Below are 20,556 nucleotides of genomic sequence, written 5' to 3' on the forward strand. Positions count from 1 at the left end.
TCCTCTCTCTCTGTCTGTCTCTCTCCTCTCCTCTCATTGTTGCCTGAGTGTCCCCATCTATTTTATTGAATTTTCTCACAGAACCAACTTCTGGTTTTGTTGTTCCCTCTGTTTATTTCCTGTTCTCAGTTTCATTTATTTTCTGCCTGCCCCAATCCTTTTATTTCTTTTCCTTCTGTTTGCTTTGGGTTAGTGTTCTGTCTGCTGTTTCTTTTCTCTAGATCCTCAGTGAACAGCTATTTCTAATTCCTTCATTTCTCCTCTCTCTTCTCTTTTAATTTAACATTAGGGCAATAATTTCCCTCTCAGCACCACCTTTGCTGCCTCCCATAAATTTTGATAAGTTGTGTTTTTTATTGTCACTTGCCCCGAGGCTTATTATTCTCTTGTATTTCTTCTTTCTTCTTTCTTCTTTCTTCTTTTTCTTCCTTTTCCCACTGGTTTTCTAAGAGTGTGCTGTTTAGTTTCCATATATTTGTTTATTTTATGACCTTCTCCCTGTTATTTATTTCCAACTTCACTTCTTTTTGATCAGAGATAGTGTTTTGTGTAATATCAATATTTTTAAATTTGTTGAGACTTGCCTTGTGATGCACCATGTGGTATATCCTAGAGACTGTTCCATGAGTACTTGATTAAAATGCTGTTGTTGGCTGTAGTGTTATATAAACGTCTGTCAAGTCTAGTTATTTTGTCATGCAATTCAGCATCTCTGTTTCCTTATTGTCCTCTGTCTAGATGTTCTGTCCGTTGATGAGAGCAGTGTATTGAAACCTCCAATTATTTTTGTAGAGGTCTCTACTTCTCCTTTCAGTGTTCTTAGTGTTTGCCTCATGAATTTTGGGGCAATCTGGCTGGATTCATAAATATTTATGATTGTTATGTTTTTTTGATGACTTGACCCTTTTATTAATATATAGTGCCCTTCTTTGTCTCTTTTAATTTTTTTACCTTCTTTTGGTAAAAATTTTGGTTTTAAAATTTTGTTCCTGAATTTTAATAATGATCATTTTAAGAAATCTATGCTATTGAAGCTTTTTTTACCATTATTTAAAATTGAGATTGTTTCACATAGCATAAAATTTTCCAAAGATCCAAAGTGTACAATCACTTGTTCATGATACCAACATACAGCTGTGCATCCACTACCACAGTTAGATTTTGATTTCAATTTTTAGAATATTTTCATTACTCCAGAAAAGAAATGAAGACACACAAAAAAAGGAAACTCAAATCCTCCCATATGCCTACCTCCCCCCTTAATTATTGATACATAGCATTGGCATAGTACATTTGTGACTGTTGATGAAAGAATGTTAAAATACTACTAACTGTAGTATATAGTTTGCAATAGGTATATATATTTTTCCTATATGACCCTCTATTATTAACTTCTAGTCATAGTGTCATACATTTGTTCTAGTTCATGAGAGAGATTTCTAATATTTTCACAGTTAATCATGGACATTGTCCACAACAAGATTCACTGTTTTATACATTCCCAACTTTTATACTCCAGCTTTCCTTTCTGTGACATATGTGACTGAGCTTCCCCTTTCCACCACCTTCACAGAACATTCAGCACTGTTAGTTATTCTCACAATGATCTCCCATCACCTCTGTCCATTTCCAAATGCTTAAGTTCACCCTACGTGAACATTCTGCTCATAATAAGCAACTGCTCCCCATTCTTCAGCCTTGTTCTATATCCTGATAATTTACCTTTCATGTCTATGAGTTTACATGCTATAATTAGTTCATATCAGTGAGACCCTCAATATTTGTCCGTGTGTATCTGTCTTATTTCACTCAACATAACACCCCCAAGTTTTCATCACCAACTCATTGTTTTAAGACAGTTTTGTTCACACACCATACATTCCATCCTAAGTAAACAATCAATGGTTGCCTGTAAAGTCACCTATTTAAGTATTCACCACCATCAGTATTATCTGTATAAGGACATCTTCATTTCTTCCACAAAGGAGGGGAAGAGTCAAAGCAGGGAGAGAAACAAGAGAAAAAAAAGAAGAAAAAGAGGAAAAAAGGAAAAAAAAACATGACATCTAGGAAGCAAGAAAAGGCAAGATAGCAATAAACTAAAATAGAATAAAGAGTCAGACAACATCACTAGTGCTGAATCCCATGCACTTCCCCTATGTGCCCCCATCTGCATTTAGCTTTTGTATATCGCCTATGTTATATTAAAGGAAGCATAGTACAATGTTTCTGATAACTCTAGTCTCTAGTTTGCAATGATTGTATTTTCCCCCAATCCCACCCGTTTTTTAACCCCTTGCAGTGTTGACATTCATTTTTTCTACCTTATGTAAAAACATTTGTACCAGGAGGCTTTGCATTTCAGGACATGTGGGGAGGGTGCTCCTGGCTCAGGTCCAGTTTTTACTTACAGATTTTATGCTACAAACTCGGGCATTCCTCCCAATTCAGGTGGTGTATGATGACTGGATGGTCATGTTTTTTTCCCCTTCAGTTACTCCTGATTATTTTCTACTTGTTCCTTGCAGTTTATTAGTTGTTCCAGGAAGACTAACTAACCTCTCTGCTCTATGCCACCATCTTCTTTCCCTCCTCTATTGCAGCGTTTAAATTTATTTATTTATTTTGACTTTACTTTCTAGAACAATTTTTTTTGGTAGTGAACATAGTTTCTCTTAATAACAGAAGAAATATTTGTTATAAGAGTGGCCTAATTAGGTAAATCAATTAGGTAAATTACTTATGCTTTCTTAAAGGTCACTCTTACATCCCAATTAACAAACCTGAGAACCATGTTCTGTCTCTGGTCTGTACCTCTCTCTGCTGCCTGTAGTTGCTTAATTGTTTTACTTTTGAAGTTTAGTTTGTCTGATATTAAATAGCTACTCCCACTTTCTTCTGGCTGTTGTTTGCATGAAATATCTTTTTTCAACCTTTCACATTCAGCTTATTTTTGTTCCTGTGTCTAAAGTGAGTTTTTTATAGACATCTAATAGATGAGTCCTGTTTTTTAATCCATTCTGACCATCTATGTTCTTTTATTGGGGAGTTTAATCCATTAATATTTATTTATATTAACATAAGGGATGTAATTTATTCTACCAGTTTGTCTTTTGGATTTTATATGTCATATTTTAGATTTTTCTCTTTCTCCTTTTACCCTTCTTGATAGTCTTCATTTCTACACTCTTATCCAAACCTCTGTCTCCTGTCTTTTCCTATCAGCCTGCAGCACACCCTTTAGTGTTTCTTGTAGGGCTGGTATGTGATTCACAAATTCTCTCAGTGTCTGTTTGTCTGAAAATATATTAAACTCTCTCTCATTTTTGAAGGACAGTTTTGCCATATATAGATTTCATGGATGGCAGTTTTTCTCTTTCAGTATCTTAAGTATATCATACTTCTCACCTCCATGGTCTCTGCAGAGAAATCTGTACATCATTTTATTGAGCTTCCCTTGTATGTGATGGATCACTTTTCTCTTTCTGCTTTCAGGGTTCTCTCTTTGTCTTTGACATTGGACAATATGATCAGTAAGTTTCTTGGAGTAGGTATCTTATGCGCTGTCCTCTTTGGGGTATGCTCTACTTCTTGAATCTGTAATTTTATGTCTTTTGTAAGAGTTGGGAAATTTTCAGTGATTATTTCATCTATTATTCTTTCTGTCCCTTTTCCCTTCTCTTCTCCTTCTGGGACACCCACAACATGTATATTTGTGCACTTCATGTTGTCATTCAGCTCCCTAAGACCCTGCTTGTATTATTCCATTCTTTTCCCTATCTGTTTTTTTGTATGTGTTAATACATTGTCTTATCTTCCAGTTCACTGATCCTTTCTTCTGCCTGTTCAAATCTACTCTTAAATCCTTCCATTGGGTTTCCATCTCTTCTAATGTACCTTTCATTCCCATAAGTTCTGCCTTTTGTTTTTTCAAGCTTAAGAATTCTTTTCTGTGGTCATCCACTGTCTACTTTATACCTTTCATATCTTTTGCCGTATCTTCCCTCAGCTAATTAAATTGATTTTTTAATTGATTTAGGAGTTTTGTTTGAACATCTTTAATTAGTTGTCTCAACTCATTTATCTCAGTTGAACTATCAATTTTTTCCTTGGCTGTTCCATATTTTCATATTTGCTAGTGTGGCTCACTAACTTAAACTGTTTCTAGGCATCTTATTTTTTTAATAATTTATTCTGGAGCTCATTTTCACTCTTTTACTTAGGGTTTTCTGCTGGTTAGCTTTGTCTCTATCCTTTAGTGTTCAGTTCAATTTGTTTTAGACCTCCAACTTAGCTTCTATTTAGTTTATGAGAATTTTTCACCTCTTGGTTTCCTGCTTCTTGCCCTGCTTCTCTGTAAGCTTTTTGTGAGAGTGTCTCCTCAGATATGGTCTACCCTAATCAGATTTTCCAGTCCAGGGAGGCCCAGGTTTTAATAGCAGGATATGTGGTTTCCCTGAGAATGAGGCCCTCTTGTGAGACCTCTATATTTTGTGCTTTCCCTATCCTGTCCAGCAGGTTGCACTGTCAGAGTAAAGAGGTGAGGTGTAAAGAGGTGTGGTGACTTTACTCTTCTACAGACTCTGTCCTTGTTGGAGTGTGGCTGACTGAGCTGGTTTCTGATATCTAGCCCCTTCAGTCTGAGTTCTTTGAAGGAGGCCTGCCACTTAAGCTGGACCACACCCCCCTTTTCTTGGGGAAGTTATGCCCTTTAGAGAAATGTGTTCCCCACTAGCTTCATGGGTTTGTTAGTCCTATCTCAGCCTTCCGTTGCCTGTATCCTGTGGCCAGTTGCTAATATCTGAGGCTTTCTGTAAAGAGTTCCATGATAGTCACTGTGTCTGGGGGCATGAAAGGTGCCAGACCCCTGTCCAGGGAATCTTACAGGTTTAACTGCAATCTCAGCCATTCCACCCATTCCAGACTAGTGTACTATGTGTGATTGGTCACAGAAGTCCCTGAAAATGCTGTTTCATACAGTTCCTGGCTATTTACCAGCTGTCTAGAGGAGTATCTAAATTCTACACCTCACCACTCCATCTTGCCCCATCCCCTTCAGTTCTCCCTCATTTTTTTTTTTTTTGAGTTCTTTCATTTTATTTTAATGGCAGCAAGGGTTAAACATAATGTACACTAGAACATGATTAACATTCTATCAAAACATTTTTTTTTCTTTTGTGATTTTTTACTAATTATATCATGGACTCCCCTTTTTAAATGAGAACACATCAGGTACTTGGTCAATGGGAAAACAATTTACAAAGTTCTATTTACATGTAACTTTTCCAGAGTGCACCTACTGCACAAAGCAAGAATGAGGGTTATTTCACTCAAATAACAAGAATTTGCAATTTTATGGCCAAGATAACTCTCCTTGAAATCTTTAACAATTTATTAATTTAACATAAAATGTTTAGTTGGTCTTTTAAAAGACAGGTACCTATAGAAAATGTATCTCACCTATACTGTAGACTTCTAGGCTTTAGCTACAAGTATATAGCACCAAAATCAATTTTAATAATATCAATATTAACCATTAATATTGAGTTTTAGGTACATACAATTTCATACATACATTCTAGAAAAATCTGAATTTCAGACAAATATGCATATAAAGTTTTATGAGTAATTAAAAACTTTCAAAAAACAGCAGTTTAAAGATACAAAGATTAATCTTTTAGATAACCAGATAAGCTTAAATTGGTTAGACTACAAAACTTTGTCTTAGAAAATCTTTGGTTTAATAATCAAGACTATTTCAAGAGCCTAATTAATTTATTCTATTGTAAAATTTTAGGGCAAGATAGAAATACCAAAAGTTACTCAAAGGTAAAGAGGTGCCAGATTTTGGTACCAGTCAGCCTTGCTAACTTGAAAAAAATCAGTGGCTTAAAAATGAAAGAGAACAGGCAAAGTTAATCTTTGGCCCCTTTAAAACATTGGATACTGATTTTAAAACAACAAAAAACACCACAGTTCTCATGAGGGAAACCAGATAAGAAGGCTTGTTACCATTTTACAAAGAAGCTTCCCTAGTTCATTAGATAAACAGTCTAGCCCAGGCCAAAGTAGCAGGAATTTTGTAATTCAATGTCAGAAAGTTTTAAAAATGAACAAACTATCTCCCCCTTCTCCAAAACCAGATTGTTTCCCATTAGAAAAATCTCCCTGTGAACAATACAGCCAGGCCTGAATTTTGAGGCCAGATTACTCAGATTCCTTTCCTATCTTCTTTAGTGGTAAATATTTCTGCCTTTGGTGCTTCAAGGGCTGCCTTGACATAGGGCATGAAAACAAGCCCAAATCCTCTATCACAGGTGTCAATTCTAGAGACTCATGTCAGTTTCCCTGCCACTGAATACTGTTTAATTTTTCACTTTAATACTTTGAGCACCAAGAAGGCTACTTTTGTTATGGATAAAAAGGTATAAGATGAAATGAAACATTCAAATTGACTTATAAAGAATAATAGATTTCCTTAATACCTTGGTTGGAAATTTTGTAGTGGTGGTTAAATACTGGTTATCTAATTCTGCATTGCATATAGGAAATTCTTACTATACTGTACAACACTAAGTAATTTATACATGTGCCAGTTTCTAATTTACTTACAATAACCATCAGTTTAAATGATTGTTTTGTAAGCACCTCAGACTTGAACTCCATCATATTTATCTTTGATTTGATGTGTTTAACAATACCTTGCTCTTAAATTTTACCCTAAAAATTTTACCCTAAATAACTGAGAGTTGCCCATATGCTTTTTTACAGGAAAGAAACTAGTTTTTCTGCTCAGATGCTTTTTAACTGTTATATGTCATAAAAATTTAATAATGCCCACATTATTAAAATGAAAAACTGTAATGAACATAAAAAACAAAGTATGTAACCCGACAAAGCCAATGATTTTGTTAAAAATATATCTAGATGTTGCAGTAACCCAGAATGCAGTGAAGACCATTTTTTCTTTCTTAGACCTGCTTTTGGTCTTAGATGACCAGATTTTAAGTTATCTGTTTTAAAATTCTGGCATTTTGTTCTTTTAACAGAAGGAAAAGAATACACCCTTTCCAAGTTCATGTAGTCTAAAACTGGAAAAATATATAGGTCACGGAATAAGGGAAGCTTTTTAAAGTGACTTATACCTAAAAGAGAAATAGGAATGTCCCTTTTGATTTAAAAGATTGGTCCTCAAAATGTTCAAATTCTTCTATACAAAAGACTGCTGAAACTTTTTTTATAATAGTATTTTTTTTTACCTGAATCATCATAAGCCATTCAATTAAGCTAAATTAAAATTGATTTTAGCAGAAAGTAGAAACAGTGCTTCACAATACAAAAATTATCTACTATTGATTTTACAATTTGAAACTGATAACAACTTAAACTAGAAAAAAGATACATAGAATTTTTTAAAAATGATCAACAGATTTCCAGTCTTTTCCCTTCTACCCAGGCAAATTTTACATCTGATATCACAGACATGAAGCACTGGTGATCTTTTGAAATCTTCCAAAGACTATATCCTGGCAGACTTACTGATGGTCTCCTTCGACTCGTCTCTTGCGAACTAAGTCATTGTTTTTGTTATAGCATCAGCTGCCCTGGTTCGGGGCCCCTGCTGTGTAAACTGATACCCAAATTTAAGGATATTGGTATTTTCCTCAAGCATCTTGGCCATTTCCAATTCTACAGCCGTCCCCAACTGCTGCCTCTGATTGTCGATCTTGAGCTCTGCCAGGGTTTCATTATCTCTTAAAGCATCAATCAGTGCTAGAATCCCAGCTCCTGTAATAAAGTTGGACTCTACATTTAAACTCTTCAAAGTTTTGTTCACTTTCAGCATATCTGCAAAACCAACAGCAATGGGGTCATTGCTCCGGGTAGCTGCAAGACTGAAATATTTCACATGTGTGTTGGTTTCCAAAGCCTTTGCAAAATCTTTTAGGGTTGGAATTGGGATATTCTTTATATTATTCAAATTAACTTCAACAAGGCGAGCATCATTTTCTTTAATTCCCTTTAAACTATCTTCAACATTGGTTGGGTTTGGTGGCTCATCACATACTGGAAGAATCTTTTCACCTTTTACCACATTTGAAAAATGTTCTTGGTTGACATCATTACTGCTTCCCACTATATTACAGAAGTGGGAATTTGTTATCAAATTGTGCATCCCAAGAATAGCTGCAAGATCACACAATTCTGTATCAGAAGCACTCGTCAGAGCTTCTTCTAATTCTGGATCAAGAGATATCTTTTCTTCTGTAAAAGTCTGTACAGGTTTCTGTTTAGGGATAAATATTTTCCCTTTTTTTTCTCCAGTGTAGGGCACATAGTCTTCCCTGTCCTTATGCTCCAGTGCCTCCTTCTCCAGGTATGAAAGGAGGTGCTCTCTATCAAATGGCCCTGTGGCAGACTTTGAAGTCTGGTTCTTCTGCCGGAACCCTGCAGGCAGAAGGGCATTCTCAGGGTCAAGATCATCCAGAAAAGTTTCCAGTTGTTTTAGTTCTATTTCCGATAGATTGCCAAGGAGCTCATCTTCATCAAGGTCTTTGTACTTTTCCAAGTCCTTCAGGAATGGTAGTGCCATGACTTGCAATGTAGAAAGTCACTTAATTTTTGCTATATTCAGTATAGTCAGAAGAGTTTTCTATATTTTTCTTAAAGCTGCCTGGCACCCGCTGGCGCCGCGGACCTCCTTCACCGACCCGTTGGGACTGCCGACCGCTTGAAGCTGCTCAGTTTCCAGAACGCAACTTTTTCCTTTGTCTGTGCCCACGGAGCTGCCGGATCCACGCGCCTCCAGCAAGCCCAACTCGACGGCGCTCTCCGTGAGCCTCTTTTCTCCCTCATTTTTGAAGGATAGTTTTGACAGAAAAATAATTCTTGGCTGGTAGTTTTTTTTTTATTTAAGAACCTTAAATATATCATTCCACTGCTTTTTTGCCCCCATTGTTTCTTATACAAAATTGGAATATAGTCTTCTCATGCATCTCTTGTATGTGATGAATTGCTTTTCTCTTGCCATTTTCAGATTCTCTCTTTGTCTTTGATATTTGACATTTGTATTAATATGTATCTTGGAGTAGTTCTACTGTATTATGATTTATTCCTTTTTGAGTTTGCTATGCTTATTGGCTATATACCCTTTGTCTTTCATAAAAGTCTGGAAATTTGCTGCCATTTCTCCCTAAAAAATACTTTTTGTCACATTTCTTTTTTCTCATCCTTATGGGATAATTGTGACTTGTGTATTTGTCTTCTTTGTGCTGTCTGTCAATTCTCTGAGACTCTGTTTTATTTTTTCCATACTTTTCTCTACCTCTTTTTTTACCTGTAAGATTTTAGATGTGCTATCCTCTAGTTCACTGGTCCTTCCTTCTACCTCTTCAAATATACTGATGTATGCCTCAAGTATATTCTTTCCCCCCATTCATACTAGCCCTTAACAGGTTTGTGATTTATTTATTTATTTTTATTTTAAGTTTATTAATTTACATTCACCCACCATACAATCCATCCAAAGTATGCAATCAATGGCTCAGTTTCATCCCATAGTTGTGCATTCATCACCATAATCAACTTTAAAACATTTTCATCACTCTCAAAAAAGGGAAATAAAAATTTAAAACAAAACCCAAAACATCCAATACCCCTTATCCCCCCTCCCCCAGTACAGATGTGGTACATTTGTTACTATTGATGAAAGAATACTAAGACATTACTGTTAAATATAGTCCATAGTTTGCAACAGCTTTATTTTCCCTTTTAATACTCTATTATTTGCTGCTTGTAATAGTTTTGCATACATTTGTTCTAATTCATGACAGAACTATTTTTAAATTTGTATTGTTAATCACAGTCATCATCCAATACTAGATTCATTGTGTTACACATTCTCATTAGTCTTTATCTCTTCTGTTTTGTCTCTCTTTCACATAAATTCTGTTATTTTTTACAAGCTTTCAAATGCTTGTTTATGCTTATGCTGTGTCTTCCTAATATTCTTTATCTATGCTGTATTTTCCTTTGTCTCCTTGAATTGATTTAGGAGATATTTTTTTGAAAAATCATTGATTAGTTCTTTCAAATCCTGTATCTTGCCTGAAGTTTTAGGTTGTCCCCTTTGGTACACATATTCCTGTTTCTTAATATGGCTTGTTATTTGTTTGCTGCTATTGGGGCATCTAGTTTTCTTGGTGAGTTTATTCTGGAGATCAGTTACTCTAGCTTATGGATTTCTTGTTGATAGGCTTTGTGCTAAAGCTCTTTTTGACACCTGGTTCAATTGATTTTAGACATTTATGGTAGATTGTGATTAAGTGTTTAGAATATTTTCATCTATTATTCACCTGTCTCTTGCCCTAGATATATGATATTATTTTTGAGATTGCATTATTTGTGAAATTGTTTCACCCCAAGGAGAAAAATTCTTTTCCCATGTTCCTCCTCCCAGAATGATCTGTTCTGATTGTTTTAGATTTGCCTCTACATGACTTTAGCTCTCCTTTTGTTGTCTCTACCTGCTTTTGCCTAGAGTGTTAATTGTGGGAAGAGCATGTCCTGGAAAGGACCTTCACAAGTCATTTTTTTTCCAGTGAAAACAGGCCCAGGGATCCATGAAGGTGGTGTAACTCTGTTCCAAAGTGCCCTTGGGAGGACATGCAGATGATGCCTAGCTTCTCTATGACCTCTCACAACTTCTGTGCTTTCCTGGAATGCAAGCTGATGCTGCTCTTCTGTCACCTATTTCTCCATAGTCAGAAGGTGGTACTGTGTCTTTAGTTCTCAACTGACTCTGCCCCTGCCATTGGCATTGTTGAGACAGAGGCTACAAGCCACTTTGGCTGGGGCAGGTTGAAACATCTTGTATCCCAGATCCTGGGGTCTGATTCTCCTACAATAGCTGAAAATTGCGCTGAGCAAAGTGCCCTTGATTTTTTTTTTTTTTTTTTTTTTTTTGAGGTGGGGTAAGACACATTGAAAAGTTACAGTGTCTCTCAATCAGCCTCACTTCCACCCCTGCCAGGGCATGGTTGACGCAGATTGCCAGCTGCTTTCTGTGAGGGGTGGTTTGAATGTGTAGCTATTCTGGGATCTAGAGTTCAGCATCAGTGTTCACTAATCAGAAGCCACAGGCACTGTCCAGCATTGACACAGCCCCACGTTTGTCTTGGGGAAGTGCCTCCCTTCAGCAACTTGGCCCCTGCCACCCCTAGAATTTACTGTCTCTCAATCAGCCCCAATTCTATCCCTGGTGGGGATGGGATTGAAATTAAGGATGTCGGAAGATTTTTGTCCTGGCTTGTGACAACCATAGCCATTCTCAGAGCTGGATACAGCACTCCAAGTTTGCTAATCTAAAGCCATAGACACTATGTGGGCTTGCCAGCATTTTTCTTGGGAATAAGTCATCCTTCAGCACACTGAATCCCACTTCCATGAGTGGTTACTGTGTCTCACACTATGCCCTACTTCCTCCCCTGCTGGGAGCCATTTGAAACAGGTTGTGCCAGGTACTTTCTGACCTGGGTGGGTTGCAAATTTAGCTGTGCCTGGAGCTGGTACCCAACAGAACAAATTTGTAATCAGAAGCCACAATCTCTGCCCAACCATATTCCCCACCCCTGTTCCTGGAAGAGAACACATCTATTTCCAGCCATGGAGTGGCTCCTGAGGTAGCTGGTAATGCCAGTAGTGATGGTCAACCTCTTCATCTTGGAGAGATCTACTCACAGATTTCATCTCAGTTTATCAGTCTCTTCTTTCTATTCTTCCATGGATAGTTTATAGTATAATTCTGGTCTCTGATGCCCCCAAAATAATTGTTTCAGACAGTTTTTGATAGTTTACTACCTTGCATAGAGGACAAAACAATTCCTGGTGCTCCCTGTTGTGCAATCTTGCCTTCTTGGTTCCTTTACTTCATGACAGCAGTTGGAAACATTATCCAAAATTACTCAGTTGGTTTATCTGCCACAATCTTTGCCTTTCATCTTCTTGTGGAATGACAAATACACATATGAGGACCATATGATACTACTTCAAAAGTTGTTAAGACTTTATTAATTCTTTCAATCATCTTTTTCTCTCTGTTTCATTTTGGAGAATGCCTGTTACATTATTTTAAAGCCCATTGATGACATTTTTTGCATTGTACATTCAGCTGTGAATTTTCTCCATTGTTAAATATAACAATTGGATGCTGTATTTTCAGTTCTAGGATTGAAGTTTCATTCTTTTATCAAATTATACATCTCTTCAGAAATTATTCATATATATGTATGTGTATTTCCCCTAATTTCCAATAGTTTTTCTCCTATATTTTAAGTATATGTTTTACCTGCTTATTTTTCATTTGGTTCTCTTTGGACCTGTTTCTAGTGACACATTTTTCTTCTTCTTCTTTGCATGCCTAGCAAGATTTTATTGTACATTGTGAATGAAGAAGGGGCACTTCTCAAATATGTGTCTGTGGCTCAGCATGGCTAATAGATGTTACACCGAACCCAGGTGAAGAGGAAAAGATGGTTTAATTTAAGCCAACAGGAAGACAAGGGAAATTATCCCAAATCTGTATCTCTGAGTGTCTTTTTAATTGGGTTTTATACCCAGGTTCAGAGACAAAGAGAACTAATCATTGAATTAACATGCAACAAGAGTGACAGACAAAAGGCTATCTACATCTAGGAGGTTTGGGGCACTCTCCCAATGATTTTTTATTTGGCTAAACCCATGAGAGGCAAAGGCAATCAATTTAGTATTTTCCTGTTTTCTTCAGGACCCAGGTGGCATTTGTAAAACGTGCAAACTTTATATTTACATATCATGTAACACCTTTGGAGTACTTCAGTAATTTAATTATTCCCTGTTTTCCTGTTTTCTTCAGAAGCTAGGAGGCAATGTGAAAACTTAGCATTTTCATATGTTTGCAGTCCTTACATTTACAAATTGCTCCTTTGTGAGAATAGGAGCTTCCACCGTATCCTGTTTCCAGCTTTGAAGGTTAAATTTTACAATTTCTTCCTTGCTTATATTTTTTGGTTATATTTTAAAGGTTATTGTTACATGAATAATATATTGTAGAGATTATAGACTTTGATCTATTCATCTGGAAAATATTTACTTTTCTTCTAGAAGGAAGTAATATTCCTGGTAGAATTTTATTATTCTATTAAGGTTTTGGCTTTCTGTTTTATTAGGGTTGGTCTATTTCAGTTTATCTTAGTCCAAGTGAACAGTTCATAGTCAACTTCTGTGATCTGCTAATTACTCCCAAAACATCTGTTCTCTATTTCAGTAGAACAGGTGATGAATTTGCCAGTGTATACTGGCTTTGAACTCCAATCTCTTTCTCTCCACACTGGACATTTAGTTGAATTTTTCACTTTTTCCAGCCTTACAATAATTTTCTTTTCAAATGATCTGCTTGGAGTTTTCAAGTCAAACATCCTCAGTGAAGAGACACTAAATAATTGAAAGGGAGCTGATAGGTAGCTATTTTGTGGCTTCACTAATGGACCTCCCTTTCTTCATGCATTCCCCTTCTAAACTGACAACTGTTCTGCCAGCCCCAGATTCAGGCCTGCTTTGCGCATTGAGATAAGATTCCTGCTTCTCACCTAAGCCTTATCAGTTGAAAAACTGGATAAATAAGGGTCTCATAGTTTGATTTGATTCTTTCAAGAGTTGAACAGCTAATTTCTCCTTGCTTATGCCCATTCAAGCTGCTAAGTTTTATATTTCATGTTGGATTTGTAATTATTATTTGTAGAAGGGTGAGCCTGTTATAAACTGTTATTGCAGAAGTTGTATATATGTATATATATATATATTTATATATAGTTTTAAAATTTATTTAATCCTTAAAATTGCTATATTTATAGCACATAAACAAATGATTAAATAAATAAACACATAATGATGCATGCATTAACTAGTTAATGCATGTATAATTGGTCACCAATTGTTTTCTCCACTTTTATAGTAATATTGTATTTCCAATATTAATTATCTGTTAGTTAGCAGTTCCTTCAAAGGGAAGGATGATGTTTTTAGGCATGACAGATATAATTGAGCATAACTTATGCATACATGGTGTGCTAGTTTGAATGTATTGTGTCCCCCAAACCCCATTATCTTTGATGTAGCCTTGTGGGGCAGACGCTTTGGTGCTGATTAGATTTGTTTGGAATGTGCCCCACCAGGCTGTGGGTGATGGCTCTGATGAGATATTCCTATCAAGGCATGGCCCCACCCATTCAGGGTGGGCCTTGGTCAGTGGAGCCATATAAATGGGCTGACTCAAAGAGAAGGAACTCAGTGCAGCTGTGGGTGACGTTTTGAAGAAGAGCAAGCTTGCTAGAGAGGAATGTCCTGGGAGAAAGCCATTCTGAAACCAGAACTTTGGAGTAGACGCCAGCCACGTGCCTTCCCAGCTAACAGAGGTTTTCCAGACGCCATTGGCCATCCTCCAGTGAAGGCACCCGATTGCTGATGTGTTACCTTGGACACTTTATGGCCTTAAGACTGTAACTGTGTAGCCAAATAAACCCCCTTTTTATAAAAGCCAATCCATCTCTGGTGTTTTGCATTCTGCAGCATTAGCAAACTAGAACACATGGAAAGAAAATAAAGAATAAAACATTTAATAAGGGAAAGACCAGTACATATAAAGATGAGGCTTCAGTGATACTCCTCCAAATGAAGAGAAATCAATGTATGAATCAGAATATATTGAGCCCTAAAATAAATATGGTCTCAAATACATTCACTTATGAGTTTTCATAAATCAGATTGTGTTCCTAAGCCCATGAAAATATAGTTATTTGGCTAAGTTCTAAATATACTTATTAGTTTGCAGAGATACCAGTTTATTGAAGTTGGATGAAAGTAACTGTAGGAAATAAAGTAATACCTGTAAGGGAATAAATGCTCACTTGGTTCTGGAGGAGAAAAGAATTTATTTATGATCTTGCAAGAAAGGGCACAGAGCCAAAAACATGGTAGGCTGGTGCATGAGAGGAAGAGAATGGCGATCTTTTAATCTCCTATTCCTAATGCGAATGTCCCTCCCTTTTCCTCATTGGCTGGGTACTACAGAGGTTACAGCCTATCCGAGAAAACTAACTAACCCATCTTTGAGATTTTAATTTGTACAGCCTATCTGAGAGAGCCAACTAGCTCATTATTGAGATTTTGAATTGATCAGCCTATCCAAGAGAGTTCATTCCGTTCAAATTTTCTGCTGGGAATTCCCTCCTCTGATTTTACCTCATATCTCTTTACATTCCAGTAACCATAGTTACTTTTCCATATAAGGAGCTGGTGCAGATTCTCTCTTTTTTCCCTTTACCACAGGGCTTGTTTAAGCTGGTTCTGCCTCCATTTTCCCTATTCCATGCTGTCTGTATGTGAGAGCTAAACTTATCCCTTTCTTACAGTAACTAAAGGACAAAGAAAGTTATAATGACATGGACTCCCAGTTATTTGATATTAATCCATCGGTTGAGAAAGAACCTCACCTATTTTCAAGAATGTTTTGTTTAAATCTTAGTATTTGATACTACTTTTATAGTCAGTCCTTTCCTGTTCCCACAGAAGTTGTACATGTGCTTAGCAGGTGATGAATTCCAAGAAATTATTGTGAAACCACGTAGAGGAACTAAAGCATGATTTTGCAAAACTCTTTGTACCTTGATGTTTACTAAATGACATTAATTAACTAGCTGATTTTAAAGCACTTAAATTCAGACTCGCACTGGATAACTGCTACTGAAGCATTTGCTTCCAAATTGTGGAACTGGAATATATGAATTTATATACTTTCAGGAATATCTAATATGTTGCTCCTCATCAATGCCATTCTCAGCTTGTGGGTTTCCTCTGCTGAGGGAAAAGGTAAGTTGGAAACAGATTTGAAAACTCAGCTTCTCTTTTATATGTAGCTTTGTGTCATATCTACTTTCTTGTGTCTGTAGTTTTGGCTGAATCAACTTGTAGAAATATTTTGTATTGTGAGATTATAATAAAGTATATCTTCATGGGAAAATTATCTCTTATTCACATAAGGGGAAAATAAGCTGTGCTTTCTTTATTTTCCACTTCCAACATAGGAAAAGCCATCCATTTCTGTTTATGGAGACGTGTAAATATTCTAATAAAATCTAGAATTTATTTCACATTAAAAGCCCAATTCTGGAGTCAAAATTTTATGTAAGTCTTATTTCCATTACAGAGAAAGTCCTGGGAGTATGGATGGTTCCTTTATCTTCATTGTGGCCTTCATGAATTTATATGTCAAAATACCAAATTGAATATTATAAACTTGTATGGTTTATTGTGCCAATTATACATTAAAAATCTATTAAAATTTATCATCATCTTTAGCAATTAAATGTTTAAACAAAACGAGAAGTATGAATAAAGGAGTATCTCTTTTAACAAAAAGTAGAATATATAGTCAATTTACAATGCAATGACAATAAATTTTAGTTACTTTACTCAGTTCCTTGACAAACATTGAAGCAAATATAAATGCATATGATTTCTATTACTAAAATAATAAATTCTTCACTATATGTTTTTAAAAGCCTGTCATTTAAAAAAAATCAGTACTCTCATATGCAAGTTATTATAAATTAAATGCCCACTTGGACCGAACCACTCATGCTCTTCCACAGATATTCCATTTTTCTATGTGATTTTAATCATGGAAATATTCTAAACAATTTACACATCATTTAACTCTAAAAGTGACATCAACACATACCTTGGTGTTCTTCCTTATAGATTTTTCCCTGCTCTAAATCATTAATACAAGTGGAATACTTAAGCTAAATAAATAAATTTATCACTTTGTTTAGTAAACTAAAGTATAATTATTCATTAACTTAAGATATGATTTAAATATAGGCAATAATTGAAAATAATAGACAAGAACACAGTTAAAATCTTTTAAAAGATTCTTTTATGTTTCAGGAATATATATTTACTGTTTTTATTGAAATGATACAAAATCATGTAAAGGTAAAATTAAATTTCACATGAAGTTCAATTTCCTATATCACATTTACAGGATCATACATGTGAATATAAACTTATTTGATCACTGTTTTTATTGGTAAATGCTATATTTATGTAAAATAACAAAAATTAATGATAATATCCTGATTGTATGAAGATTCTAATTCAGAAATTTAAGTTTACTCTATATTATTTGGAGCATTGAAATTCTTTCTTAGGAAACAATATGAAAAATAGGAACACATTTGAGCAAGAAGTCTACTAGATTGCCCTATGCTTTTATGTGGTACAAAACAGAGGTTTAATTGGCATAAGGAATTTGTGAACCTAGGTAGTAAATACCTAAAGCACAGTCAAAGACACTACTTCTTCACACTTTAGTGGTGAAAACAAATTATCATTAATTATTCTAGAAAATATTTACTGTGAATATTTTATCTGCCAACTCCTTCCATAAGTGTTGGAGATACAGTTGTCTATGAGAGTCAGTGTCTCTTAATTCACAGATATAATGCCAAGAGAGAGACATTAAAAATACGTAAATGACAAAAATAAAGAAAAGAGAAAATAAAGGTTTAGAATGATGTACATGATAGTATAAAAATTATGAGAATTCAAGGAAGGGAAGGAACATTTCATGAAAGATGGTTTTGGAAGTCGTCTCTAGTTTTTGACTTTAAGGTTAAGATCTGAAAAGAAAAGGCCAGATCCATGCAATAGCGTTGCTGCATTAAAAGACATCTATTGTTTGATGAAAAACTAGGAAGCTACTTTGACTCATATTAAAAGCTGGGGTATGAAATTATTTTATTAAAGGCTGTATAAGCTCAATAGATATTATGAATTTTACTACTAGTACAATGAGAAACAACTGGGAGGTTTTAAGCAGGGAAATCACACAAAATGCAAGAGTTTAGAACAAGACCACTACAGTGAAAAATAAGTCATTTTTGATCCAGTAGTGTGATCTATTATTGACATATTGCATTAGTGTGGTATCATTTTTTAAATTGAGTGCCATGAAATGGTATCTCATTGTGGTTTTGATTTACATTTCTCTGATGGCTAGTGATGTTGAGAATCTTTTCAGGTGCTCTCTGTCCATCTGTATATCTTCTTTGGAGCCATGCTTACCTAATTCTTTTGCCCATTCTTAAATTGAGTTATCTTTTAGTGAGTAAGTTGAAGGATTTTTTATATATATATTCTGGGTTTTAAACCTTTGTCAGATAGCTGGTTTCCAAAAATTTTCCCTTTTGTGAGTTGAAGTTTTAATTTCATGATAAAGTCCTTTGAAACACAAAGTTTTTTAAAAAATGATGAGGTCCCATTTATCTATTTTTTATTTTGTTGCTTCAGTTTTGATGTAAAGTCTGAGAAACCGTTCCTACCACAAGGGCCTGAAGTTGCTACCTGATGTTTTCTTCTAGGAGTTTGATAGTTACGGCATTTATATTTTGTTCTTTGGTCATTTTGAATGATTTTTGTATTACGTGTGAGATAGGGGGCCCTCCTTCAAGTTTTTTTTTCTTTTTTACAGATGATGATCCAGTTTTCCCATCATGATTTGTTGAAGAGATTATTAATTCCCAATTGAGTTGTCTTTCCCTTTGGCAAAAATCAGCTGGCCACATGTGTGGGGAATGATTTCTGAGCTCTCAATTAAATTCTGTCATACTATATGTCTTTCCTTTTTCCAGTAACATGCTGTTCTGAAATTGTTGTTCATATTAAGTTTTAGGATTGGAAGTGTGTGTCCTCAATTAATTCTTCTTTTCCAAGTTCTCCCAACATCATTTATTGAAGAGACTATTATGTCCAAGTTGAGAGGACTTGGGAGCCTTGTCAGAAAAGAATTATCCATAGATGTGCGGGGCTATTTGTAAACTCTCAATCCAATTCCATTGATTTATATTTATATATATCTTTATGCCATTCTCATGCTGTTTTGACCACTGTGGCTCCAGAATATGCTTGAAAGCCAGGAAGCATGAGTCCACTCACTTTATTCTTCTTTTGCAAGATGTTTTCGGCTACTCAAGGCCCCTAAACCCTCCAAATAAATTTGATAATTAGCTTTTCCATGTCTGCATAATAGGTTGTTGGAATTTTAATTGGCATCACATTGAATCTATAGATTAATTTAGGTAAAACTGACATCTTAATGACATTTAGCCTTCTAATCCATCAGCACAGAATGTCTTTCCATTTATTCAGTTCTTCTTTGATTTCTTTAGCAATGTTTTATATATCTCTGTATACAAGATTTTTACAACCTTGTTTAAGTTTATTCCTAGATATTTGATTCTTTTAGTTGTCATTGTACATGGACTTTTTTACTTCATTACCTCTTTTAATAGTTCATTACTACTGTATAGAAAAACCATTGATTTTTGCAGGTTGATCTTTTATCCCACCTCTTTGCTGAACTCATTTATTAGCTCAGGTAGCTGTTTTATGTTGTTTTTTTTTTTTTTTTCCAGGATTCTCTAAATATAGGATCATGTCACCTGCAAGTAGGGAAGGTTTTACTACTACCTTTCCAATTTGGATAACTTCTGTTTTTCTTGTCTAGGTGCTCCAACAAGTTCTGCAGTTGATGTTGAAAATATATGGTTACAGTGGACATCTGCTGTTAATGTGCTGTTGGATTTGATTTGCTAGTATTTTGTTGAGGATTTTTGTATCTATATTCATTAGAGAATTTGGTTTGTAATTTTCTTTTCCTGTAGTATCTTATCTGGTTTTGGTAGTAAGATTATGCTGGCTTCATAGAAGAGTTAGGTAGTGTACCATCCACTTCAAATTTTGAAAGAGTTTGGGCAGAATTGTATTAATTCTTCTTAGAAAGATTGGTAGAATTCACCTCTGAAGCCATCTTTTCTTGGGCTTTTCTTTTTTGGAGGTTTTTGATAACTGATTCAATCTTTTCACTTACAATTAGTCTGTTTAGGTGTTGTATTTCTTCTAGAGTCAGTGAGGTTGTTCATGTGTTTCTGTGAATTTGTCCATTTCATCTTGGTTGTCTAATTTGTTGGCATATCATTGTTCATTGTATCCTCTTATGATCATTTTTATTTCTGTGAGTCAATAGTAATGTCCCCCATTCATTTCTGATTTTATTTATTTGTGTTTTATCTATTTTTGTCTTTCTCAGTCTATACTCATTTATATTCTAAAGTTACATACCAAAGAGTACAATTAAATGGTACTGGCATTTATAATGGCTCAAATGTTTACCTTTACTGGGGTCTTTATTTTTTATGCTGCTTTGAACCATTCTTTAGTGTCCTTTCCTTTCAGTCTGAAGAGCTCCCTTTAGCCTTGCTTGTAGAGAAGGTACAGTGCTGAAGAAATTCCTCAGCCCTTGTTTACCTGGGAATGTTTAATCTCTCTCTTGTTTTTGAAAGAATGTCTCACCAGAGATAAAATTCTTTGTTGATCCTTGTTTTCTTTCAGCACGTTATGTATTTCAAGCCACTGCCTTCTTGCATCCGTAGTTTCTGATGAAAAATTGGCACTCAGTCT

At 35.3% G+C, this 20,556-nt stretch overlaps 2 protein-coding genes and 1 pseudogene across 3 annotated transcripts in view; 1 reads left to right on the forward strand and 2 right to left on the reverse strand.

The window, feature by feature from the left end:
* LOC119511807 (complement factor H-like) overlaps nucleotides 1–20,556 on the reverse strand; it is a 237,720-nt gene that overhangs the window by 63,438 nt on the left and 153,726 nt on the right.
* Nucleotides 7,536–8,793, reverse strand: LOC119526190 (annotated as a pseudogene).
* The window catches only part of LOC119526189 (complement factor H-related protein 3-like), a 69,012-nt gene continuing 64,184 nt past the window's right edge, over nucleotides 15,729–20,556 (forward strand). Inside the window, exon 1 of one of the 2 annotated variants that reach the window (XM_037825115.1) lies at nucleotides 15,729–15,903. In XM_037825115.1, coding sequence (XP_037681043.1) covers nucleotides 15,846–15,903 — 58 coding nt within the window. In that variant the 5' untranslated portion in view covers nucleotides 15,729–15,845. The remainder of the gene's footprint in view (nucleotides 15,904–20,556) is intronic. The other variant, XM_037825114.1, reaches the window with a different exon arrangement.

The sequence above is a fragment of the Choloepus didactylus genome, chromosome 2 (genome assembly GCF_015220235.1).
Source record: "Choloepus didactylus isolate mChoDid1 chromosome 2, mChoDid1.pri, whole genome shotgun sequence".
Classification (NCBI taxonomy): Eukaryota; Metazoa; Chordata; class Mammalia; order Pilosa; family Megalonychidae; genus Choloepus; species Choloepus didactylus.